General features: G+C 36.4%; 1 protein-coding gene and 1 pseudogene across 1 annotated transcript; both read left to right on the forward strand.

Moving 5' to 3' along the window:
- Positions 1-9,304: 9,304 nt before the first annotated feature.
- On the forward strand, positions 9,305-10,177 carry LOC142338283 (dnaJ homolog subfamily C member 9 pseudogene; annotated as a pseudogene).
- Positions 10,178-10,746: 569 nt separating this feature from the next.
- LOC142338284 (NADH dehydrogenase [ubiquinone] 1 beta subcomplex subunit 7-like) lies at positions 10,747-22,105 on the forward strand. The gene is made up of 2 exons (XM_075387965.1): positions 10,747-10,955; positions 21,808-22,105. The coding sequence occupies exons 1-2, from the start codon at positions 10,753-10,755 to the stop codon at positions 22,013-22,015; spliced, it is 411 nt and encodes a 136-aa protein (XP_075244080.1). The 5' UTR covers positions 10,747-10,752; the 3' UTR covers positions 22,016-22,105.
- The last annotated feature ends 456 nt before the right edge of the window (positions 22,106-22,561 follow it).

Genomic DNA, 22,561 nt, shown 5'->3' on the forward strand with positions numbered 1-22,561 from the left:
ACACTGTCTGGAGGGGAACAGCTTGGAGTGCAGCATCCGGCTAAGTGCTACTCATCATCCCTTATGTTCCGAACTACATTCATCGTTGCCGGATGGTGCACACGGTCCTTATAAGTTTTTTTTATTAATAGAAGAAAAAGAGACGGAAAAAGTTTTTTATTTTAGAACACTTTCATGAAAATATAGCCCTCACAAGATGAGGTACGAAAGCCGAGAAAGATAATGGCCAGAGCAGCATGGCTCTTGGACAAGGGGTCCGGTGCGACCCAACTCAATGGTTTGGGAAAAATTTGGGTCACAACTTCCGTTTGTCCAATGGCAATTTTTGTTCCGTTCCGTCTGGGCAAAAGACACATCTTGCTCTATTTGGTCTGGCTAATACTCCCATATCGGTCTCTTTGGTCACGCCAACACCCACATTTTGGTCTGGCCAAAACCAAACAGACCAAAACGTGGGTGTTCCCGTATACTCGAATACCCATATTCGAGGTTCAACCAATGGAGAAGCCGGTCGTCTGCAAAAAGTACGAAAGTATTCTGCATTGATTATTTTTCAAATTAACAGCCCATCGTTGGTAACCCATATCTAACTCTAGATGATTAGATTAGTTCATCAATCTAAATTCTGAAAATTGCATCGATCTATAAATTGGTAGTTTTTCCACTAAATTTTTTGTTAAAATCTTATAATCAGATTTCGATCAAAAAAGTGGAAGGAATTAATCACATTTTTTATTGAAAGTCTAAAGTATTAAGGGGGTCTATCTAGCGGTCTGGCTCAGGTTCTCTTCTCTCTGGTCAATGGTCTGGACAATGGTTTGGAATATGGTCTGTTCCATCTGGCCGATGGTTGAGACAAAATCTGTTCAGTCTCGCCAATGGAAGCCAAAGTCTTTTTGGTCTGACTAAGGGTGGCCAGAGTCTGTTCCGCCTTGCCAATACCTATTTTTGGGTATGGTTGGTCTTCAGATTCTGTCTGGTCAGTACCTGCCTTGGGTTGCGGACCACATCCTGGGCTGAGTTCAGTCAAGCCAGTGACCCTACAAAATTGCGAAGGACAAATCTACAAACGTATATTAACAGATATAAAAAGTACTACGTGTAAAATGTGGCAACAACAGAAAAATTAAAATACTTTGTCGCCCCTTTCCATAAACTAACAGGATTTTGTTAGATTACATATTCGACATGCGATCCGACAATTAGGACCTTATTTTCTTTTCCACACTATGTAACTCCAAAGCCGAAATTAGTTTTAACAATTCCAATGTAACTATACAATATATCAGTTTAATTTTTATCAATCCCGCGTCGAGGTTTGGCGGTGAATTATCGTAAGAAATGCGGTGAAAAAAATTTTCACTGCGTATTTCTTGCATCTTTTTGCGGTGCATCGCGTTGAAATAATTATTTTCACCGCGTTCTCAGCATTTTTACAAGAAAGACTTTTCACTACCAGGGTTCGAACCTCTGCCTTCCTGCTCTCCTTCAACTGCTTATTGAACTGCGCCAACTGTCACTTTATTAATTGCTTTTTCTAGTGATTTTAAATCAGATTGAGTAAACGTTGTAAAGCAAATCCGCTGAATTTTTGTAAGAAATGTGGTTAATTTTATCGTTGAAATTTTGTGAAATCCGGTGAATTATTTTTTTTCACCGCTTTCACCGCATTTCCTACAATAATCTGCACAAAAGCCGATACAGTGAAATTTTATAAGAAACGCGGTGAATTTTTGTAAGAAATGCGGTGAAATGTGGTGAAATATTTATTTTCACCGCAATCACCTCAATTCTTACAAAAATTCACCGCATTGACCGCATTTCTTACAAAAATTAACCCAAAAACCTCGACCCGGGATGTATCATTTTTAATTTCGCCATTCACTCCATCCCATTGCAACAGCTTATAGTTTTTGAAAAGGCGCTATTTTAGTGTTGTCAATTAATCCGACTTTGCAGACACTTTGAAAGAAACTGAAATTTTATATTTGTACCCCTAAACGCTCTCGGTGTCTAAATGTTACGTACTTGCATAATTTTTAGATGATAACAATTTATCTCGTGAGAAATTTCATATCGAACAGAATGAACTATACCTTTCAAATTCTATTGCAGAGTTTTCGAAAACAAAGCATCAAGACCTGTCCTTAAGATCTAGGCTGAAATGGAATTCGAAAGCTAAGCAAAATTATTAGAATAGTATATTTTCTAAAAAAAAAGACAAGATTCTGCAATAATCGGCTGTTTTAATTCTGTTTGTTTATCAATATGACTCTACTACTTCCTCGCAATTTTGATGGAACAAATTTGGCTATTTGAGCCCCACTTTAATGGAACCTACTATTTGGATCTCTCCTGTTAACGCAACAGATTAACTTCTCCGATTGTTATGATGCTACAACAAAAGTTTTAAAGAAAAGTCATGTTGATGAGAAATGTTTTAAAAAAAGAATTATGAATTGGCTTTTGAACAATTTAAGGAAACTGTCACAGGAAAAAAAACTATGTACCGCTGAAAAAGAATAAAAAACTTTTGAACTTTTGCACTAGAAAAGTTAGATAGACAGGAAAAGAATGGTTTCAACATAGTTTTATAGAAAAACCCGAATCAAAAAACTAAAAAAGTTAAATAAAGTCAGGAATTTAATACAGATAAAGATTTTTAAAAAATGTTTAAAAGTTCTGTCAAAATACTTTAACATCGAATGCTTGAAAAAAACTTCAATTCTCTTAGAAATTTGAAAATTGAAATTGAAAAAGAACAAAAAAGATTATCTACTCAAGCGACAAAAATTTATAATAGATTGTATACTACAAATGGTTAAAGACTGGCTGACAAAATAGACACCATTGGGGGGAAACCTAGTTATGAAACGAAACTTGAAGAGCAGGTTTTTGAAGGAAACTAATGAATAAGAAATTTAACTACAAAATTGACACTTTGAAAAACAAGTACAGCACTGACTATGATGGACTTAACATTTGCCTACTTAAGAAAATGAAAACGCCATAGTTTCAACACTTGTTTTTCTAGTTAAGAAATGTTTTGAACGATGAGTTTTCCCGATGTGCTCAAAGAGTGCTATTGTCATGCCTAGTTGCAATGGCGGATGTCTTGATGATGTGGCAAAATTACACACCTTTTAGTCTATTTCCAACAAAAGCTAAAGTTCTAGAAAATTTAATCCCCAAGGGCAAGATTTGTAAATAATATGACCTAGTCAAAGAACGTTCACTTTGGGTTTCGGCAAAGCGCTGGAGCTCTTGAGGAAATTGTAGCTCTTTTTAAAATATTAGAGAGGGTTAGGAAAACAATAGCAAAGAGACAGCACCAGTGTTCATTGACAGCAAAAAAAAGCATTTGACACTGTCATACACAGCATTTTACTACAGAAACTGGAATTTGTAGGAATGAGAGATGGTATGCAAGAGCTTTAAGAATCTTAATTTACAGACAGGGAGCAATGCGTAAAGTCTGGCGTTCTCAGTACCAGTCTTATAAACGTAGAGTACAGTGTGTTACAAGGGTCAGTTCAGCGCCCACTTCTTTTCTTATGTTTATAAATTATATATACCAGACTTCTGTGTTCACACATTGGCAACTTTGTATGCCATTGATAACGTTCTGAAATGGAATGCAGAAAAAAAATTGATGACCGGAATACTTTTCCTTGCTGAATTGAATAAACACTTTGTCAATAAACTGACCTGCGATAAAACACAATTCCTAAACTTGAAGGCTATTGGACAAAACTCTGAGTGTGAATTATCCATCAACGACTGTATAACGACACAAGAAAAAATGCATAAAAATCATTGAGTTTAAACAGATGAAAAACTTGATCATGATAATCGTGTAAATGTCCTATGCGAGAAACTGTCAAACTCTCACGGACTCTTTGATGAACTAACAACTTCCCAACTACTAACAACTAATAAACCCATATTTATGTGCATGTAACACGGAGTCTGAGCATCTGGTACATGCAGCAAAAAAATATTTAAAATCTCTACGGCCAAAAATAAAACCAATAAACAGGTTAATCTTCAGTAGAGAAATCAGAGTCCAACGCAGTGCTAGGAGAAGAACAAAAGATCTGCTTTGTAAAAATTTCACATATTTTTTAGCTATTCAAAATGCTAATTGAAATACTACAAAAAAATGTGAAACCAGTGCATTGATGGCCTTATAACTCTAGAGGAAGTTGAAACTTTTCAGTCAAACAGAACTAGAGCGCGGCAACTGTCTAACCTGGCCCTATTAAAAAAACGAAAAATTTATGCAAAACGAGGTAAATTTTTTCTAGAATAGTTTTTAGAGAACACTTTTCTCAATTACGAAGATTTATCCACTCTTTTAATAATTGACCCTTTTTAATTTTTTTCCGACGCTCAAATTCTCCCATAATTTTTAATGCTGCTACTTGGCATCATTTGACTAGGACCGTAAGGTCCTTTTGATGACCAGTCAACTGGGTTGTGTTTTGCTGTAGCTTGGTTATTTACGGTAATGCCCATAGCCTACTTAAAAAAATATTTTTTTACAATTGAAAATAGGGTTTTTAAAATGTGTAACGTGGGGATCAAACATGTGCAGCCAAACGAATTGAAACATAAGATGACAAATTCCCAGCAGATGCAAGAAAGATAACCAGAGCTTTAACATCCCCTCCCCAAATGGTTTACAGTGTACTAAATTGCGTTCCATAATATGAAGATTCAAAAAGTTCAGGTTGCATCAGAAACGGAGAATGGGAGTCGATAGTTTTACCATAGTTGGTACTAATCTAAGCCGCATGTTTTGCTTCAAAAGTAATTATTTTTCAGCCTAGCGGCTCCAAAACTTATCGAACAAGCAAAACAAACTAAAACAAACGGAAAGGAAAATTGCTCGGTGCAAGCATTTTGAGGACTGAAATTACACAGATTCTGGAATCTAGTAGACTGACTTCGTCCTCAAATCAATATTGTGGGATTGCTCGACAAACGAGTGTACCGGGAAAATTCCATAAAATACAAAATTCTCGGGCATAATACTGGCCAAAATTTTTGTTTTCTTTTTTTTGAAGGACACTTTCATTAAATTGTGATAAATTGAGGCTGCGAGAGGTACTGGCCTGCTAATGTAGTGGAGGTGCTAAAATGGGGAGCTGTCGATATGCTTACAATTTTTTAATAAATTTTGATATATTGTTCGATTCCTTACATTTTAAGTTTACTTTAGACAGAACAGTTCAGCATATAAGGACAAAATTGTTAGGAGGCAAAGTGCAGTGTTAGTGACAATCAAGAAGTGTCGGGGCAAACTATGCATTGTCAAAGCACCCAATGTATAAAAACCACGCTTTAACAGATTGTTGTACATTATAGTTTTCTGGTGCCGTTTTCGAACGCCAAGTTTGCCGTAATAACTATTGAAGTGGATTTTCTAAGAGAATTCGCAATGCCAATTTGTTACTCGAGATAGGCAAGGTGAATGCACAAACAAATTATACCTGACTCAATAGCGTGCGTCTTCAATATCAATGTTTTGCGGAGGGCTGATTCGCTGCGCGAATTCTGGGTTTCGGAGGTGAACCAATTCCAGTGTTGGATGTCAGGAGTTACTGATTCGAGTTGCTTCGAGACACTCAGGTGTTTCTCTTATAGATTGAACAATGCTGATGGGAGGCTGGTGTGTCTCTATATCGCCAGATCATTTCTTTTTTTCTCGGTGTGAGAGAATCTTCTGGACAGGAATTCGTCCATTCATCAGACGAGTCGTCTTTGTAAAAGCTGTAGAATTACGGGCTAGGACTATTGCGTTTGTTATTTCTCGTTTGAATTTCTTGGAGGCGCGTCTTGTGGGTGTTAGATCAACTTTTTGGATCTTTTTCATTTGTGCTCCTGCCCACCAAAATGTTATGCAACCCCCCGTTACACAGCACTGGGTCGGGGTTTGCGAATAGTTTGCTCCCACTAAGATTGGGAACGGAAAAGCCCTCAAATTTTCTTTTTCATATACTTTCTTTTATGTTCCTAATAATTTTGTGTTACAGTTTCTACATTTGACTACATGGTTAATCTTTGAGAGAATGCTCCTAGATTCATACAAAAAAATTATTGCAACAGAAGAAAACGGACAGACCTGAAAATTACACAGAAAATGGGGTATGGTACACGCAAAATGGACAGAACTGTGAGCACCAACAACCAAACATAAAAACACAGCCTTTAAGTTTACGGCAAAAGTGCATTTAAACAACATGCTAGGCTATATGAGCCGCGTCAAAGGTTTATAATAAAGCACTTCGTTGAATTCGGTGGATGTAGACAATGTCAAGTTAATATATTTTGCAAATCATTTATTGGACTGTGAGTCAAATATAAGTAAAAAAAAAACATTGAATTCCCATTAAGTTATTAACTGCAAACAACTAAATGGCAGTGTAGGTCAGATCATACATAAACTAATTTTATTACGGTTTAAATTGAGACAGTGGTACTATGAAACCTAAAACTTTTCCATGATGCCTTGCCGTACGATGCATTATTCGAGTTTTGTTTAAATAAATGAAAGAAAAACATTTTAAGATGCTTCTTTAGAACTAGTGGTCTTGCATCCCTTTCAATTATGTTTTTAAAAAAACTCACGTTCATAAATTTATTATGAAGGGTTTGCCGATATTCAGGATAGAGTTTTCTAGTGCAGATGAGTTTATTTTGTGATTGAAGCAGTACTCTCTGGTTCGCTCGCTGGCTGTAACGTAGATTTGATGTTTGTGAGTGTAGTTTTTCGAAAATCGGAAGCTGGTTACTGGTTAATTTCATAAAATAATTTAATACTTTGTATTCCAAGAAAAATTTTATTGGCAGAATTTGATGTTTTAGTTTTAGATCCGAAAAACTGCCGTATTTTTTGCGATTGAAGCACGTCTTTACAGCCCAGCTTTATTGTTTCTCCAAAGCAATAAAACAATTGTTTTTAGCTGGCCAGTAAAAGGCCCGAGTAGTGTAAACGACTCATCACTAAGGCGTTCAGGAGTAGTATTCTTGTCTGCTCAGGGAACGGGCGTGAAATACGTTCTAATGTTTTATCTCTGTAGCCATTTTGCGTAATACGTGTTTTAATTCTTCTTGAAAATTTAATGTGCAGTCAAGATATATTCCGAGGTATTTTACGCAATTGACGTTTGGTTTTTTTGTAATTACCATTAAACAGATTGTTTCTTTTGGTTTCTTCTAGATTTGATTTTTTTTCAGAATGTACTAAATTCAGTTTTTGAGTGATTGAGCATTAGGCGGTGTTTTTTGTAATATTCAGATATATTTTTTAAGGATTGTTCAAGATTATATGTTGCTAATTTACGGTCCGTATTGTATGTAAGAATGATAGTATCATCGATGTATTGAATTTTTTTTTTGTATTAGCAGGTTTTTGTTTGTTCAAGTCATTAATGTACAGATTAAAAGGAAGCGGACCCAATATTGTTCCCTGTGGGACACCTTGATAAAACCCAATCCAATCGGATTCAACATGATTCACTATGGTTTTTTTGTAGCCTGTGTGATAGATAACTTTCTATTAGTTTTAGAGCATTTTCGGAAAATCCTAATTCATGCAGTTTATGAAGAAGGATCTTGTGATTTATAGAATCGAAAGCTTTAGACAGATCTGGTAGAGCTTCAGTGATAAAATTATTTTTGTTTTCATGGTACCTTATAGGTTCAGTACAGTAAACGAGTGCGTCAATCGTTGAGACTTTGTTACGAAAAGCAAATTGAGTATTGGAAAGCAACTCAAACTTTTCAAGATATTCTAAAACAACAGCCTTTTTAGGATCATCAGGAAATTTCCCTTCAGCTAAAAATTGGTTAAAAAAATTTAATTGGATCAGCTAAAATGAAAAACTCATCTTTAAGAGCCCATGATGCAATATCTGAAGGACCTGATGGTTTGTTCGAGTTTAGATTTTTTAGAATCAGTACGACTTCTTTTGTGGTTACGAATCTAACATCAAAACTGTTTTTAGATGTCCTATGACTGGTGGGAAAAAAGTTGCAAGTGTTTCCAATGTAATAACCTAATTTAGAAAATTTATAGTTGAGCAGTTGGGCAGTTTTGTAGTTATCAGTAATAACATCATCAAAACAGTTTTTGAGGTAGAAGATATTTTGGGAGAACTTAGTAGAGTTTCTTGAGTCGTTTATAATATTCCATTTTGTTTTTTCCGAATCTGCTTTTTTTAAAGATGCTCTTTATGAAATCATTGCTCTCTAGTTTAATTTTGGATTTTTCAGTCCGTATGAAGACCATTTTAGAGGGGCGTGATAGCGGATCACTTTAGTCAAAGTTTTCTTAAATAAACGATACATGTCTTCAGCGTCAGATGCCGTGTAAAGAACATCACAATGTCTTTCAGGTCTTGTAGGTATAACTTTTTACAATATTTTGATTTGTCGAAGAATATTTTTCTTCTTTGAGGCTGCCTTTTATTTATAGTTACAATCGTTACCATTGCAATAGCTTTGTGATCCGATGTAATGGGCGATTCAAAAGTAAAAACATTGGAATGAGGCAGCTCATCATCTTTGATTACAAAATCAATCAGATTTTTCCCCTTGTAGGTGTTTTGCTGACCACTGATAGACCAGAAGGTACAAGAATTGTGTCCATTTTGTTTCTATCGTTGGGGTTAAGGTAATTTATATTGAAATCGCTAAGTAAAAGAGACGATGTACGAAAACAATCGTTATTTTAAATCAAGTTAATTTTATTTGACAGTTCGTTTTTCTCTGCAGCCGAAAAATAATACCTGAAATAAGGTGTCAAGATTTGTTACTAATTGTTTTATAGTGAGCTTGGCAGACGGCCCTAGGCCTCCCAAGCGAAAAACATGAGTGGAACTAAACTATTTTTTTTCGCTCGCGTTCTCAAAATGGGTTGTTTTCACGTCGAAGGATCTGCTTAATCCATACCCCAATCCATTTGCTTTAATGTCAAGTCGATAGTTGTCATCAGTGTTAGGACACCGCACGTCGTGTTGCGATTATATTGTTTTATAAGATTTAGGTTATTTGTCAATTAGTTCGACAGAATTTAGATAGCATTTTTGCTGTGAATATTTGTTTCTGGCGAGAGCGTTGATCGCTTGTAACCACGTAGTATTTTTCAATTGGAAGCATTGGGTTCAGGCAGCTATCATGGCATCCCTGGTTTGACAGTCTCCCGTTTTAGGAGAGGGGAATTCTTTTGATGCACCTTTTTACTTAAAAGATTCCTAGGTATTGTTTTTTAACTTTCTATGAAATGATTCTAAGATTAAGTATGGGCTTTCTCGAAGATTGCGAGAAGTGCTTCAACACACCGGTTCTCTACGATATATTGGGTGTCGAAACAAATGTGAGTTCAAGTGACTTGAAGAAAGCGTTTTACAAGAAATCGCTGGAGTTTCACCCTGACAGGAAAAAGGGTGCGCCTGATGAAGAAGAAAGTACCCTCAAGTTTCAAACACTAAACAAGGTGTACAAATTTCTTTCAGATGAGGAGAAGCGAAAAGTATATGATGAAACAGGGGAAGTTGAAGACACCGATGCTGCGTTATTCGAGAACGATGACTTAGACTTTATGGTTTTCTGGCGGAACCTGTTTCCGAAGGTGACGAAAAAGGACATCATGGATTTTAAAGCGAAGTTCAAGCATTCTGAAGAGGAGAAGGAGGATTTGAAGAAATTTTATCTGAAGTTCGAAGGAAACATGGATAGAATTTTCGAATGTCTGATGTTTGCTGAAATCGCCGATGAAGAGCGGTACCACAAAATTATAAATGAGATGATTGAATCAAAAAAGGTACCCGCATTCAAAGCGTTCACGAATGAGCCGAAAAAGAAAAAGGATGCTCGAAAGCGCAAATACGAACGCGAAGCTAAGGAAGCCGCCAAATTTACCGAAAATGGGGGTCTGGAAGATTTGACGGCGGCTATTTTGGGTCGTAAAGATAGAGAAAAGACTCACAATGATTTTTTGGCAAATTTAGAGGCAAAGTATGCTTCGGCCGGCAAGAAAAAGCCCAAAAAGAAGTGATATTCTAAAACTACTGAATATGAACTGGTGTTTTGAGTACTGTTTTTTGATTGAGTGTCCTAGTTTGCTGTTTTTATTGGATGCAATTACTTACAATTCAATTCGGATTCTTTATATTTTGTTTTCTCTTCCTACTGATTCTGTTAATCGGGTCTCCTATGCGGCATTCTATAGCCTGTCCCATAGAGTTGAGGTAAAAAAAATTGTTTCAAAAATTAGTGGACATTGTTCAAAAGTCAGTTGAAATTTAAAAAGATGTAGAGCTAAAGGGAAAAAACGTTGACGTTCGGTTGACTACATTGATGCCCAATTGCATGCTATCGCGTTTTTCAAACTATTTCAACTTATTAGAAAGACTATAGTCTGTTCCATGAAGTTGCTACGCTAGCTAACGTTTCAAATTTCACATTTAAAACATGCAGATATTAACCATTTAATGTTCACATTTGCATGTCTGGAGTCTTTCGAACGTTCATTAGCGTTTTAATTTTATGGGACTATTAATATCTCCGTTATGGTAAGGCATCAAGCATTTCTTGGGCATCCATGCAAATCAATGCATTTATAGCTGTGTCGAACCTCTGATGTAGCGATAGATGGAAACGTGCAAGTGCGTGATTTTCAAGAATATGTTTAGTATCGATATGTTCAGGTACAAAATAGCCTGTACGAACTTTCAGAGTTGCGATATGGAGTTTCTCAAACAGGCGTTCAAAATCTCCTTCAGTGAGGTTACAGTAACTCCCAGTCCCAAAGACATGCCCTTCTTTGACCCAAACTACGGCTTCTCAGAGCCCAGGCCAACATTGCAGCCCACAATGACCGCTAAACAGATGCAAGATGCCGAAATTCCGTCGCACAACAGAGATATTTGTGCTCTTGACTATTTCAGGTTATTAACGAAGATTTAGCTGGATTAAGCGAACACTTGAATTGTTGTATTTATTAGACTTTAATCTGAGTTTTTTTTTACCATCGACACATGTTAACAGCTAAGAACACAGTACGGGACTTATGTTGTTTAGAAGACGAACCACCTAACTAAACCTTTTGGAATTGTAAGATCTGGGCACTATTGTTTTCCCATGATTGGCTGCCTATTCAGAATCTTACACCTACTTTGAAACAATAGAAGAATATCGGTTTCCTGGGCGTATTGCAAATTGATTAGAAGAGGAGTATGCTGGTTCTGCTTTTCGTGGAGCTTAAACTTATTGTTTTCTACCCTTTTTTCCCAAAGTGTGTGATTTGTATGTATGTAAGGCATCTCAGACCAACCAAGTTGATACCATGTTAAGGCTCTGTGAGACGAATTCAAACATCAAAAAAGTGTTCTCTATTTCAAAAAGTTACTGATACCTGCATTTTATCTAATCGGGCAATTTTACTACCATTTCGCTCATTTTTTGGTTGAGTTTCCAAATGCTGAGAATGAATTATTTTAATGCGGTCAAAATCACATTTCCCGCAAAGTAGCACGCAGCTCTGAAGACATCTGAACTCGAAACTAAAAATTAAAGGCAAAATTGCCTTTTATTAACAAATAGCAATAATAGTTTTTGAATTTCAACTGCATCTGAAATATTTTAAATTACTTATGAAATAATTTTTTCTGGCAAAATTACATGGCTGAATAGTGTTACTCAAAATTGAATAATCTATATATTAATTCAGTGTCGACATAAAAGGCACCATGTTTAAGCTCCTAATCTTAACTTGTTTTAACAGCCCCTAAACATGCTTTTCGGCAAAAAGCGACTGGCAATAGTCGGATTCCAGCCGGGGTCCGTGAGTTAAGAGGCAAAAGCGCAATGAGTTGAGCTAAGAAACAGATGAGTCACGTATTTATCGGGATTTTTGTCCATTAACGTCGTATCCGTTTCTACTTTCTCCAATTCCCTCCTTTTTTCACAATTTTTTGTGCTCCACGCCTTTCTCCTGTCACTATCTATCTTCTATCAATCTATATATAAAAAATAATTTGAATACCTATACCACCATGTTTAAGCTCCTAATCTTCACATGTTTTAAGGCCTCTTAAATACACATCAAAGCGTTTTGATTCGCATGTATTTTGAAAAAAGTCAATGACCGAAAACTTGACCTTTCCAAAAAGTAAATGACCGAAAAGTTACCTATGCTGTAAAGGTCAATGACTGAATACTGAATGTAAAAATGGTTTCTCTGTTCGAAAAGCTGCCTATGACCGAAAAGCAGTCATCTATGTCTATATATTAATTCAGTGTCGACATAAAAGGCACCATGTTTAAGCTCCTAATCTTAACATATTTTAACAGCCCCTAAACATGCTTTTCGGCAAAAAGCGACTGGCAACAGTCGGATTCCAGCCGGGGTCCGTGAGTTAAGAGGCAAAAGCGCAATGAGTTGAGCTAGGAAACAGATGAGCCGCGTATTTATCGGGATTTTTGTCCATTAACGTTGCATCCGTTTCCACTTTCTCCAATTTCGTCCTTTCACAATATTTTGTGCTCCATACCTTTCTCCTGTCACTATCTATCTTCTATCAATCTACATAATAAAAATAATTCGAATACCTATACCTTTAGGTTTAAGCTCCTAATTTTCACATGTTTTAAGGCCTCTTAAATACACATCAAAGCGTTTTGATTCGCATGTATTTTGAAAAAGGTCAATGACCGAAAACTTGACCTTGCCAAAAAGTAAATGACCGAAAAGTTACCTATGCCGTAAAGGTCAATGACTGAATAATGAATGTAAAAATGGTTCATCGTTTGAAAAGCTGCCTATGACCGAAAGCTGTCATCTATATCTATATGTTAATTCAGTGTCGACATAAAAAGCACTATGTTTAAGCTCCTAATCTTTACATGTTTTAACAGCCCCTAAACATGCTTTTTGGCAAATATGCAACTGGCAACAGTCGGATTCGAACCGGGGTCTGTGAGTTAAGAGGTAAAAGCGCAATGAGTTGAGCTAAGAAACAGATGAGCCGCGTATTTATCGGGATTTTTGTCCATTAACGTCGCATCCGTTTCTACTTTCTCCAATTTCCTCCTTTTTCACATTTTTTGTGCTCCATGCCTTTCTTCTGTCACTATCTATCTTGTATCAATCTACATATTATAATTCATTCGAATACCTATACCAACATATTTAAGCTCCTAATCTTCACAATAAGGCCTCTTAAATATACATCAAAGCGTTTTGATTCGCATATATTTTGAAAAAAAATCAATGACCGAAAACTTGACCTTGCCAAAAAGTAAATGACCGAAAAGTTACCTATGCCGTAAAGGTCAATGACTGAATATTGAATGTAAAAAAGGTTTCTCTGTTAGAAAAGCTGCCTATGACCGAAAAGCTGTCATCTATAATATATATATAATAATTCAGTGTCGACATAAAAGGCATCATGTTTAAGCTCCTAATCTTAACCTGTTTTAACAGCCCCTAATCATGCTTTTCGGCAAAAAGTGACTGGCTACAGTCGGATTCCAGCCGATGTCCGTGAGTTAAGAGGCAAAAGCGCAATGAGTTGAGCTAAGAAACAGATGAGCCGCGTATTTATCGGGAGTTTTGTCCATTAACGTCCCATCCGTTTGCACTTTCTCCAATTCCCTCCTTTTTTCACAATTTTTTGTGCTCCACGCCTTTCTCCTGTCACTATCTATCTTCTATCAATCTATATATTAAAAATAATTTGAATACCTATACCACCATGTTTAAGCTCCTAATCTTCAAATGTTTTTAGGCCTCTTAAATATACATCAAAGCGTTTTGATTCGCATGTATTTTGAAAAAGGTCAATGACTGAAAACTTGACTTTGCCAAAAAGTAAATGCCCAAAAATTTACCTATGCCGTAAAGGTCAATAACTGAATACTGAATGTCAAAATGGTTCATTTTTGGAAAAGCTGCCTATGACCGAAAAGCTGTAATTGTCGAAAAGTCAGTGACCGAAAAGTAGTTTATGCAATAAAGGTCAATGACTGGATAGCTGCGGATGTTTTTAATCGGAAATTTTTACGCTGAATGTTTTCTTGACCAATTTTTAAACAATATTTTGCTTCTTTTGTTTTCAGTTTTGCTTGATCTCAGTCTTAATAAAAGTTTTGAACAACCGAAGTTTAATTAACTGAATCTTTTGTTGCCAGTTTTTTTTCAAAAGTTAGGCTCTGAAGAATTTGGTCTTTTTTTACTTTTTTACTTTCGAAGGAAGATCTTTTCTCTTCCGTTTCTTTCTTTCTTTGCTCCTTCTTTTTCTTTTTATTTTCTCCTTCATTTGTTTTGTTTTTGGTTATATTTCTTCTATCTCTTCTGCTTTTTATCTTTGCTTTCACTTTCTTTTCTCTTTCTTTTTTCCTTTCTTTATCTCTCCTTTTCTTTTGCTTTTCTCTCTCGCTCTCTTTTCTGTCGTTCTGCTTTTTTTCTGTTTTTTTCTGTACTTGTCTGCGTTTCTTTTCTCTTTTTTTTTCTTTCTTTTCTGCTTTTAGTTTCTTAATGGTTATTCTCTTTTTCGTTCCTCTCTTTAGCTTGTCGTTCTTTCCTCTTTGCTTTCTATTATTTTCTGTCTTACTGTACTCTTTCTTCTCTGCTTTTCTTTTCTCTTTGTTTTCTTTTTTCTGTTGTTTTCTGCCTTTTTTCTCATCCTTTCTCTCTTTTGTTCCTGTTTAGCTTCTCTCTTTATTGTCTCGCTCACTTTTCTGTCTTTTTGTTCTCTTGCTTTTCTCTGTCTTTTCTGTCTTTGGTTTTTCTTTTCTCTCATTTCTTTCTGATTATTTTCTGCCTCTTTTTTTGTTTTTCTTTTCTGTCCCTCTCGTTCTCTTTTTTTCTCTGTTCTTTCTGCTTTCTTCTCTCTTTTTTGCTTTCTGTCGTTTTCATTTTTCTTTTCTGTATTTCATTTCTTTCTTTTCTCTATTGCTTTTGTCTGTTTTCTGTTTTTTTCCTGCCTTTATTTGTTTTCATTCGTTTTCTCTTTCGTTCCTCTGTCGTTTCTCTTTATTTTCTCGTTCTTTTCTCTTTGCTTTCTGTTTTTCTTTATTCTACCGCTCTTTTGTGTTTTTTCTGTCTTTTTTTCTCTTGATTTCTTTTTCTTTTATCTTGCGTTTCTCTTTCCTGTCTTTCAATTGTGTCTCTTTTCTCTCTTTCTTTTAACTCTTTCCTTTCTGTTTCTTTTTCCTTTCTTTTCGCATTTGTTTCTTTCTGCTCCCTCTTTCTCTCCTTTCGCTTTCTCTCTCTCTCTCTCTCTCTCTCTCTCTCTCTCTCTCTCTCTCTCGCTCTCTCTCTCTCTCTCTCTCTCTCTTCTGTTTTTCTCTCTTACTTCACTCTTGCTTTTCTCTTTTCTTGCTTTTCTGTCTTTTGTCTCTTTCTTTTCTGTCTTTCGTTTCTCGATTTATTTTCTCTCTTTTGTTTGTCTTTCTTTTTTCTTTTCTGTCCTTTTCTTGTTTCCCTCCTTTCTCTCTTGCTCTTTTTTTCGTTTGTTTTTCTCTGTTTCATTTGTCTTTTTTGAATTTTTCCTCTTTCGTCCACCCATCTTTTTTCTCTAGTTTGTCTCTTTTTTTATCATTTTTTATCTCGTTTTATCTTGCTTTTCTCTCTTTCTCCTCCGTTTGTTTCTGTCTTTTTTCTCTTTCTTTTGTCTTTTCTGTCTTTCTTTTCTCTCTTTTTCTTCTTTTCTGTTTTGCTGCCTTTTTTCTTTTTTCTGTCTTTCCTTTGTCTTCTGTCTCGTTTCGCCCTTTCGTTTCTTCCTTTTCTCGTTCCTTTCTGTCTTTCTTTTCTTTTTTCTGTTTTCTCTCCCTCCATATCTTGTTTCTTCTCTTTTTTACGCTCCTTAAAAATGCAGCCTATCGTATTACAGGCGTTACGCTACGACACCATGTAGAATTTCGTTATCTGTACAAGTCTTAGCGCTCCCTAATTATAAGGGACAGCAAAGCCGAAAAAAGTTGAACACAAAATTGCTGGGACTTGGAGGTATTATACTAAACCAAACACATCGGTAACGTAACGTAATACCTATGGCTGTTGAACGAGGGGCATGTGTTCCAGCCCGAGGTGGTAGAAAAAAATTAATTTTAAAACTTCTATTTTTCAAATGATCTTGTTATACTTTTGCGGGCCTGCTAGTAATAATGATAATGCAGACTTTAAAAATAATTGTTGTAACAAATTTATTAAATAGTCTCCACGAGCACCCGGGAGGCTATTTAATTCTGTTTCAGCTCTTGATTGTAATTATTTACTGTTGTATTAGAGGCCGGACTTTGTTTGGGTAGCACCAGTTACCGGGGATTTCAGATTCCGGCGGAAGAAACTTGTATGCTTCATATTCGACTATTGCAAACGGCGTAGTATTTAACGAACAATGAAGCCCTGACTTCCGAGATCAAACTTTGGCGCAAGGATTCTTCGCAATTGTTTGAATTTTGGTTAGATTAGGTTATTTTCTCAAACAACATTTGGCGCGAGGGTTCTCCGCATTTGTTCGACTGATTAATTTGTCTTAGTTATTTATTTAGTTAAAAGGATTTAGATTATTCGTTTAATCAGGACTTATTCAGCAGAATTTTCAGCCCTTGATCGACTATCTGCTCTTGAAGTTAAATTAGAGAAAGTAGACTTGCTGATTTTTGAAATTCAATCACTGAAGCTGGATATATATTCTCTGAACAAACCGGGTTACCCGTATCTTAGAGCTTTCAGAAATCGGATTGACAGTACTGCTAGCGATCGTAATTCAAAGAAACGAAAAGCTGAAGGCAATAAAAATGTGCTTGCCGGCTAAGAGTCTCAAGACAGAAAACCAAAATTTTTCAAGACGGGCACAAATAATAATCGTCAGACGGCAATCAGTGCAATTAAAAGACCACCGAAAAGACGGCATCTGCATTGGTCGTTTAAGCAACTGTCTCTACGGAAGATACAAGAGAATACTGCAAGAACAAGGGAGCTGATCTACTGTGTATCCGTTGAATATCTAGGTAAGATTCTCGTCTGAAATCATTCCACTGTATTCAAATTCGATAATGATCAAGTTGAATCTCCCGATTTCTGGCCCGAAAGTGTTTCATTTTCACGATTTTGTTTAAATAAGAAAACGAGGGAATGACTGGCCTCCTTTGATACATGACTACCAAATTTCAAAACTGTCAATGACCGTGTAAAAGTATGTTTACATAACGCAAGATCGGTTCGCAACAAGACCTCGCAAATAAGAAATCTTATTGAAGCTAATGATTTTAACCTCATAATTTTAACAGAAACGTGGATCAAAGATAACTCACGTGATGAGTTTTAACTCCGGCAGAGTTGCCCAAATGGCTATTGTTACTTAAGTGCAAACAGAAAAGAAAAAAGTTGGCGAAGGATTAGCGGTGTTCTATTTGCGTGTCGATAATTCTTCAAACAAGTGTTTTACAAACGCGGAGGTGGCTTTTCCTGAATTTACGCTGGGCAAGTCAGTGTTTTTTTGGTTTGTATGTACCGTCGACAAAATACTAATGTACGTGTCTTTATAAGTGAGTTAACATTGTTTATAGAGGAGAAAGTGCTGTTGTTCAAATTTTTTTTTATGGTAGGCGATATCAATATTTCTATGCTGCTATCAAATAATGCGTCAAGAATTCGGATTTCTTTTTTGCTTGATTTTGGTTTGCAACAGCAAGTTAGCGTGCCTACTCACAAAAGTGGTGGAAATTTAGACCAGGTTTTTACATCCGAGGAGGTTGCAGTATCAGAACCTCTTGTAAGTTTCGTTACAAGCTCTGATCATGAAATTGTGCACTTTGACCATCTGCAAAAGCACGATAATTTAGCTGTAAAGAAGGCCTCGTGCAGGAAATGGCAAATTTTTGACTTGGTAGCGTTTGCAGAAAGAATTGTTGCTCCGATCGGCAGAGATAATCCTGAAAATGTCACGAAATCAGCTGTCGATAAGAACCATCCTCTGAAAACTAGATATGGGAGAAATCATACGTGCCCTTTCTTTCACGATGAGCTAAGAACGATGAAAACATCAAGAAGAAAGTTTGAGAAAGCTTTCCGAAAGAATGCTCCCAAGCCAAAAGCCGGTTTCTTAATGCAGTTTTGGAGTATTTTGAGCTGTTTACCAAAAAGAAAAGTTAATACCTCGAATGTGTCGCTAGTGAAAATAAGCGTGTTAGGTATTCTATGCTGCATCAACTCTTAGGAAAAAATAATGTTGTCCTGCCACAGTCACTAGGGGAGCCTGAATGTCTAGCAAATAAGTTTAATGCTTTCTTTGTTTAGAAAATAGAAGCCGTATTAGTTTCACTACCTCCAACAAATTGTCTAGAATTGATTGATTCACATACAACGATCCTGGAGTTTTCACACTGAGCAAATTGCAATTACTTCAACCAAAATTTTCGAACAGTACGGCACCAAGTGATGTAATATCAACGAGGTTATGTAAAATTGTTTTGACAAATTCTCCGGACTACTTCATTGCGTTAATTAATTCAACTCTCCAGACAGGATGCTTCCAAAATCAGTTCAAATAAGGAGTCGTGAGGCCGCTCATAAAGAAGTCTAACCTTGATCCTGAGTTGTTGTCGAGTTATCGCCCTGTGACAAATCTAAGATTCCTGTCAAAAATTATTGAAAGAGTTGTTTTTGAGCAATTTAATTTCTATCTGGAATCCAATAATCTTATGAGCAAGTATCAGAGTGCTTTTCGTTGCTCGCATTCAACAGAAACGGCTTTGCTTAAAGTCTTTAATGATCTTCTTTAATATCTAGACGAGTCGCACTCCGTGATGTATATTGGGTTAGACTTGTCAGCAGCGTTTGATATTGTTGATCATCAGTTTTTATTTGAGATATTAGCGAAAAGGATTGGTTTGCAATCGGTGGTGTTACTGTTTATTAAGAATTATCTTTCGCGTCGTAAGCAACAAGTTATCATGAATGCATGTCTTTCTGGTGATGTTAAAGTTAAGACGGGTGTGCCACAAGGGTCGGTTCTTGGTCCTTTACTTTTGTCCTGTTACATGCTGACTTTAGAAGATAAGCTGAAAGAACCGGGAATATAGTATCATTTTTACGCTGATGATACCGTTTTTTATTTTGAATTCGGTTCGGCCCTCAGTCAGTGCACGTTTGAGATATTTTGACCTCGATTCAACGTTTGTTCAGCATTGCAAAATCGAAATTGAATGCGAATAAGAGTGAGTAGATGATTATTCGGAAATGTAAAATTGTTAAACATGGTCTTTTACGTCTACCGGAAGATGGTGACTACACTGAACCGGTAAAAGTTATAGGTTGTTATTTTGATTATCAATTTACTCTGCAACGACATGTCAACTTCGTTTGTTTGAATTCATTTTATTATCTCCATAAAGTGTGGTCAATTCGTGATCAAGTTAAAACATCAGTCCTAATTGAGTTAATTAGAGTTTTAGTGTTATCACGTGCTGACTACTGTAATTCTCTTTTATTAACTTTTATTAGCAAAACTTCAGCGAATAATGAACACTGCCGCGCGTTTGATTTTTCGATTGTCACCTTCAACGCCATCCTCGTCGTACCTGAAGCAGCTACTCTGGTTGCCAATTAGGCAACGCCTTGTGTTCAAAATCCTATTGTATGCGCATCGCTTTGTACATCAGCCTAGTAAACTCCCATTATATTTATCGGAACTAATGAAACAAAACACGATGGTTACAAGGTCTCAATATTTTTACTATATACTTGTTCCAAAATTTCTCTAATTTAGGAAGACGTTCGTTCTCGCATGCTGTCGCTGTTGAGTGGAATAAACTCTCATTTGATTTGAGACTTATACCCTCTGAAATTTTATTGAGGCGAAAACTCAAAACTTATCTTTTTTGGTTTTCCTGCAATGTTGAGATTTTAAATGGTGCTTAAACCAATAATAATAATAAGACATAACAACTCAAGGGTTTTTAATCCCAAAAAAAAATCAGTTCACAGTTTGTGTAATTTTAAATTTATTTGTTACGGTGCAGTTCCCAAGTTCCCATCCTGAACTGATACGCCACGTGCATGGTACCAATTCATTGCAGTGAAGTTCCAAGAAGTCTGTTTTCATCTTTCTGTTAGTTGTATAGGGCAAAAAAAATTTCCGATTATCTAGTGCTGCCAGTAGCAAGTGACACAAAGCACTTCCAAACAATGTCAACTTGTCGCGAGAGCATGGAGGAAACCAATAACAAACAGTGCAGCTCGAAGTTCAACGAAAAAGGCAATAGCTTCAACTGGAGAAATCGTTCCTTAGTTGTAAGAGCCAACGATCCACAAAGCTGACCATCTTTGAACCGATTCCATCTTTTTTGTGTCGGCTCTGTTGAGACAAACAACTTCATTTGTATAAGAAAGAATTGGCATCACCTAGCTGCAATAAAAGTCAAGCTTTATGGAAACTGATTTATTAGCTGATAGGCTTCTTTTGACTTGAAACAAGGCTGCTATTGCTTTTCTGCACCTGACTTCGACATGATCTTTTCAACTTAGTGATTCAGGGATAATGACACAGAGGTCTTTAGATTAGTTGAGGGTGTAAGGGTTTTTACGAAAGCAAAGTTCAGTAACTTTTTCGGAATTTAGTGCTATGAATTTTGTTTTGCACCACGTTTTCAGAATTTTAGCATCCCTCTGCATGTCGCTGATGTCCAAACAAGCGTTACATCGTCGGCGTAGGCATGGGTGAGTGATTTAATTTGTAAAAGATCATTAATGAATGCGAGGAAAAACAACGGGCAGAGCCGAGGGACACCGCTATTGACTGAACATTTTTGACCGGACGATGCATTGCTACATCACGCGTTGGGAGCGTTCATACAAGTAACTGCTAATCAGTTGCAGCAGAAGTCCCTAGTTTCCAGACTACCGAAGCTTTTGTAAGAAGGATTTGATGATTATTTCTATCGAAAGCTTTTGGAGAAGTCAAGATACAGAACACTAAGTATTTCGTCGTCTCCATAGGACAGGTTCAACAAAGATGACACGAAGTAGGTCATTTGAGCAACCGCTGAGCGTTTCGGAGTGAACCCGAACTGGACTTCCAGTAAATGTTGTCGGATCTGCCCTTCGGTGCAGTCATAAACAGGTTCTCGAAAACTTTTGCAACAGCAATGAGGAGGATGATTGGTCGGTAATTTTCAACGCAGATTTTACTGTCAGTCTAGTCTTGTGAACCGTGGCACTGTTATCATACTTCCATTTGGCTGGAAATACTCGCTTGAGACAGGTCTTAAAGATTAGGCATAAAGGTTTTCTTATTGCTCTGCTCAAGTTCTTCAAAATGGAAGGGGACATACCATCATGCCCGGTGGTTTTATTTGATTTCAATTTTTCTAAGACTGAATGAATGCCTTCTGTCACAAGCAACTTTCTCAAACAGTCTGTGTGAGTGCATTCAACTGTTAAAGACTCGCTGTTACGGTTTTCTTTTTCGGAAAACAGGCTTTGAAAAAAGCCGTTGAACATTTCAGCCATCTCTGTTAGTGTCTGCCACTGTATAGACTTGAAGGCTGATAAACTTGAATTTCGCTGTGCAGAGTTTTTTATTATCCCAGTTTTGACTCTACGTTGTTCGCGCATTTGATTTTCTAAAATGGTTCATTCATAGCTTTTACTTGGTATCTTTGATTTGTCTCTAAACTATTTTGAATGTCTCTAATTGACCGTTTCTAAACTAGTGTGACTTGATAGGTTTTGATAGAAATTAGAGTGTTTAAATGCAGGCGTACTAGATAACTAGTTTGATGTAATTTCAGGTGGAGAAAGTGTTGCATAGCTCAGCCCAGAAGTTTCTTTATCGAGGAATGCAACGTAGAACGAACTGTTTTCGACAGATGTAAATTGGCTCAGGAAGTGAATGCCGTCAAAGAATACGAAAGGGAACGGCGCTTACTGAAAAGACGGGAACGAATTTTGAACAAATTGGCAAAAGAGGCGAAGAAAAATGCCGAATCTTCAGATTAACTCTGAAATTAGAAACTTGATAAACGTTGTCTTAAAATATAACCGATTTTAACAAATAAATTGGATAAATAGATATTTTAGTAACAAATATTTGATGTTTTTTAAATGCGCTCTTGGAGAGCTAGTGAATTTTTTTAACGACTATTCTACGAGTATACCAGTTTTACCACTTCAAAGGAATTCGAATAACATATTTTTTTTGAACAACGGGAGTTACCGTATTGGTGTACCATATACAAGCAAGAGCCCCCACCCCCCGCCTTACGCACACACACGCTAGCTGATAAACTCCTTAAATTTAAACCTAAATTTCTGTTTGGGGCTATCCGAGCTCGGAAATTCGCTTTAATTTAAAATTTGATGTCAAAAATTCCAACTTTGACATAGATTTAACAACTTTTTTAACAACTTTGACAAAGATTTAATTATTTTCAGATTTTGATTGCGAATTTGTTTTTTATGGTAACTATAAACATGCTGTGTTTTAAAATTGAAGATCACCATTTCGGAGCTAGGAAACTAATTTGAAAACTAATTTGGGCAACT

Source organism: Convolutriloba macropyga, chromosome 4, assembly GCF_964194025.1.
Source record: "Convolutriloba macropyga chromosome 4, txConMacr16.3, whole genome shotgun sequence".
Taxonomy (NCBI): Eukaryota; Metazoa; Xenacoelomorpha; order Acoela; family Convolutidae; genus Convolutriloba; species Convolutriloba macropyga.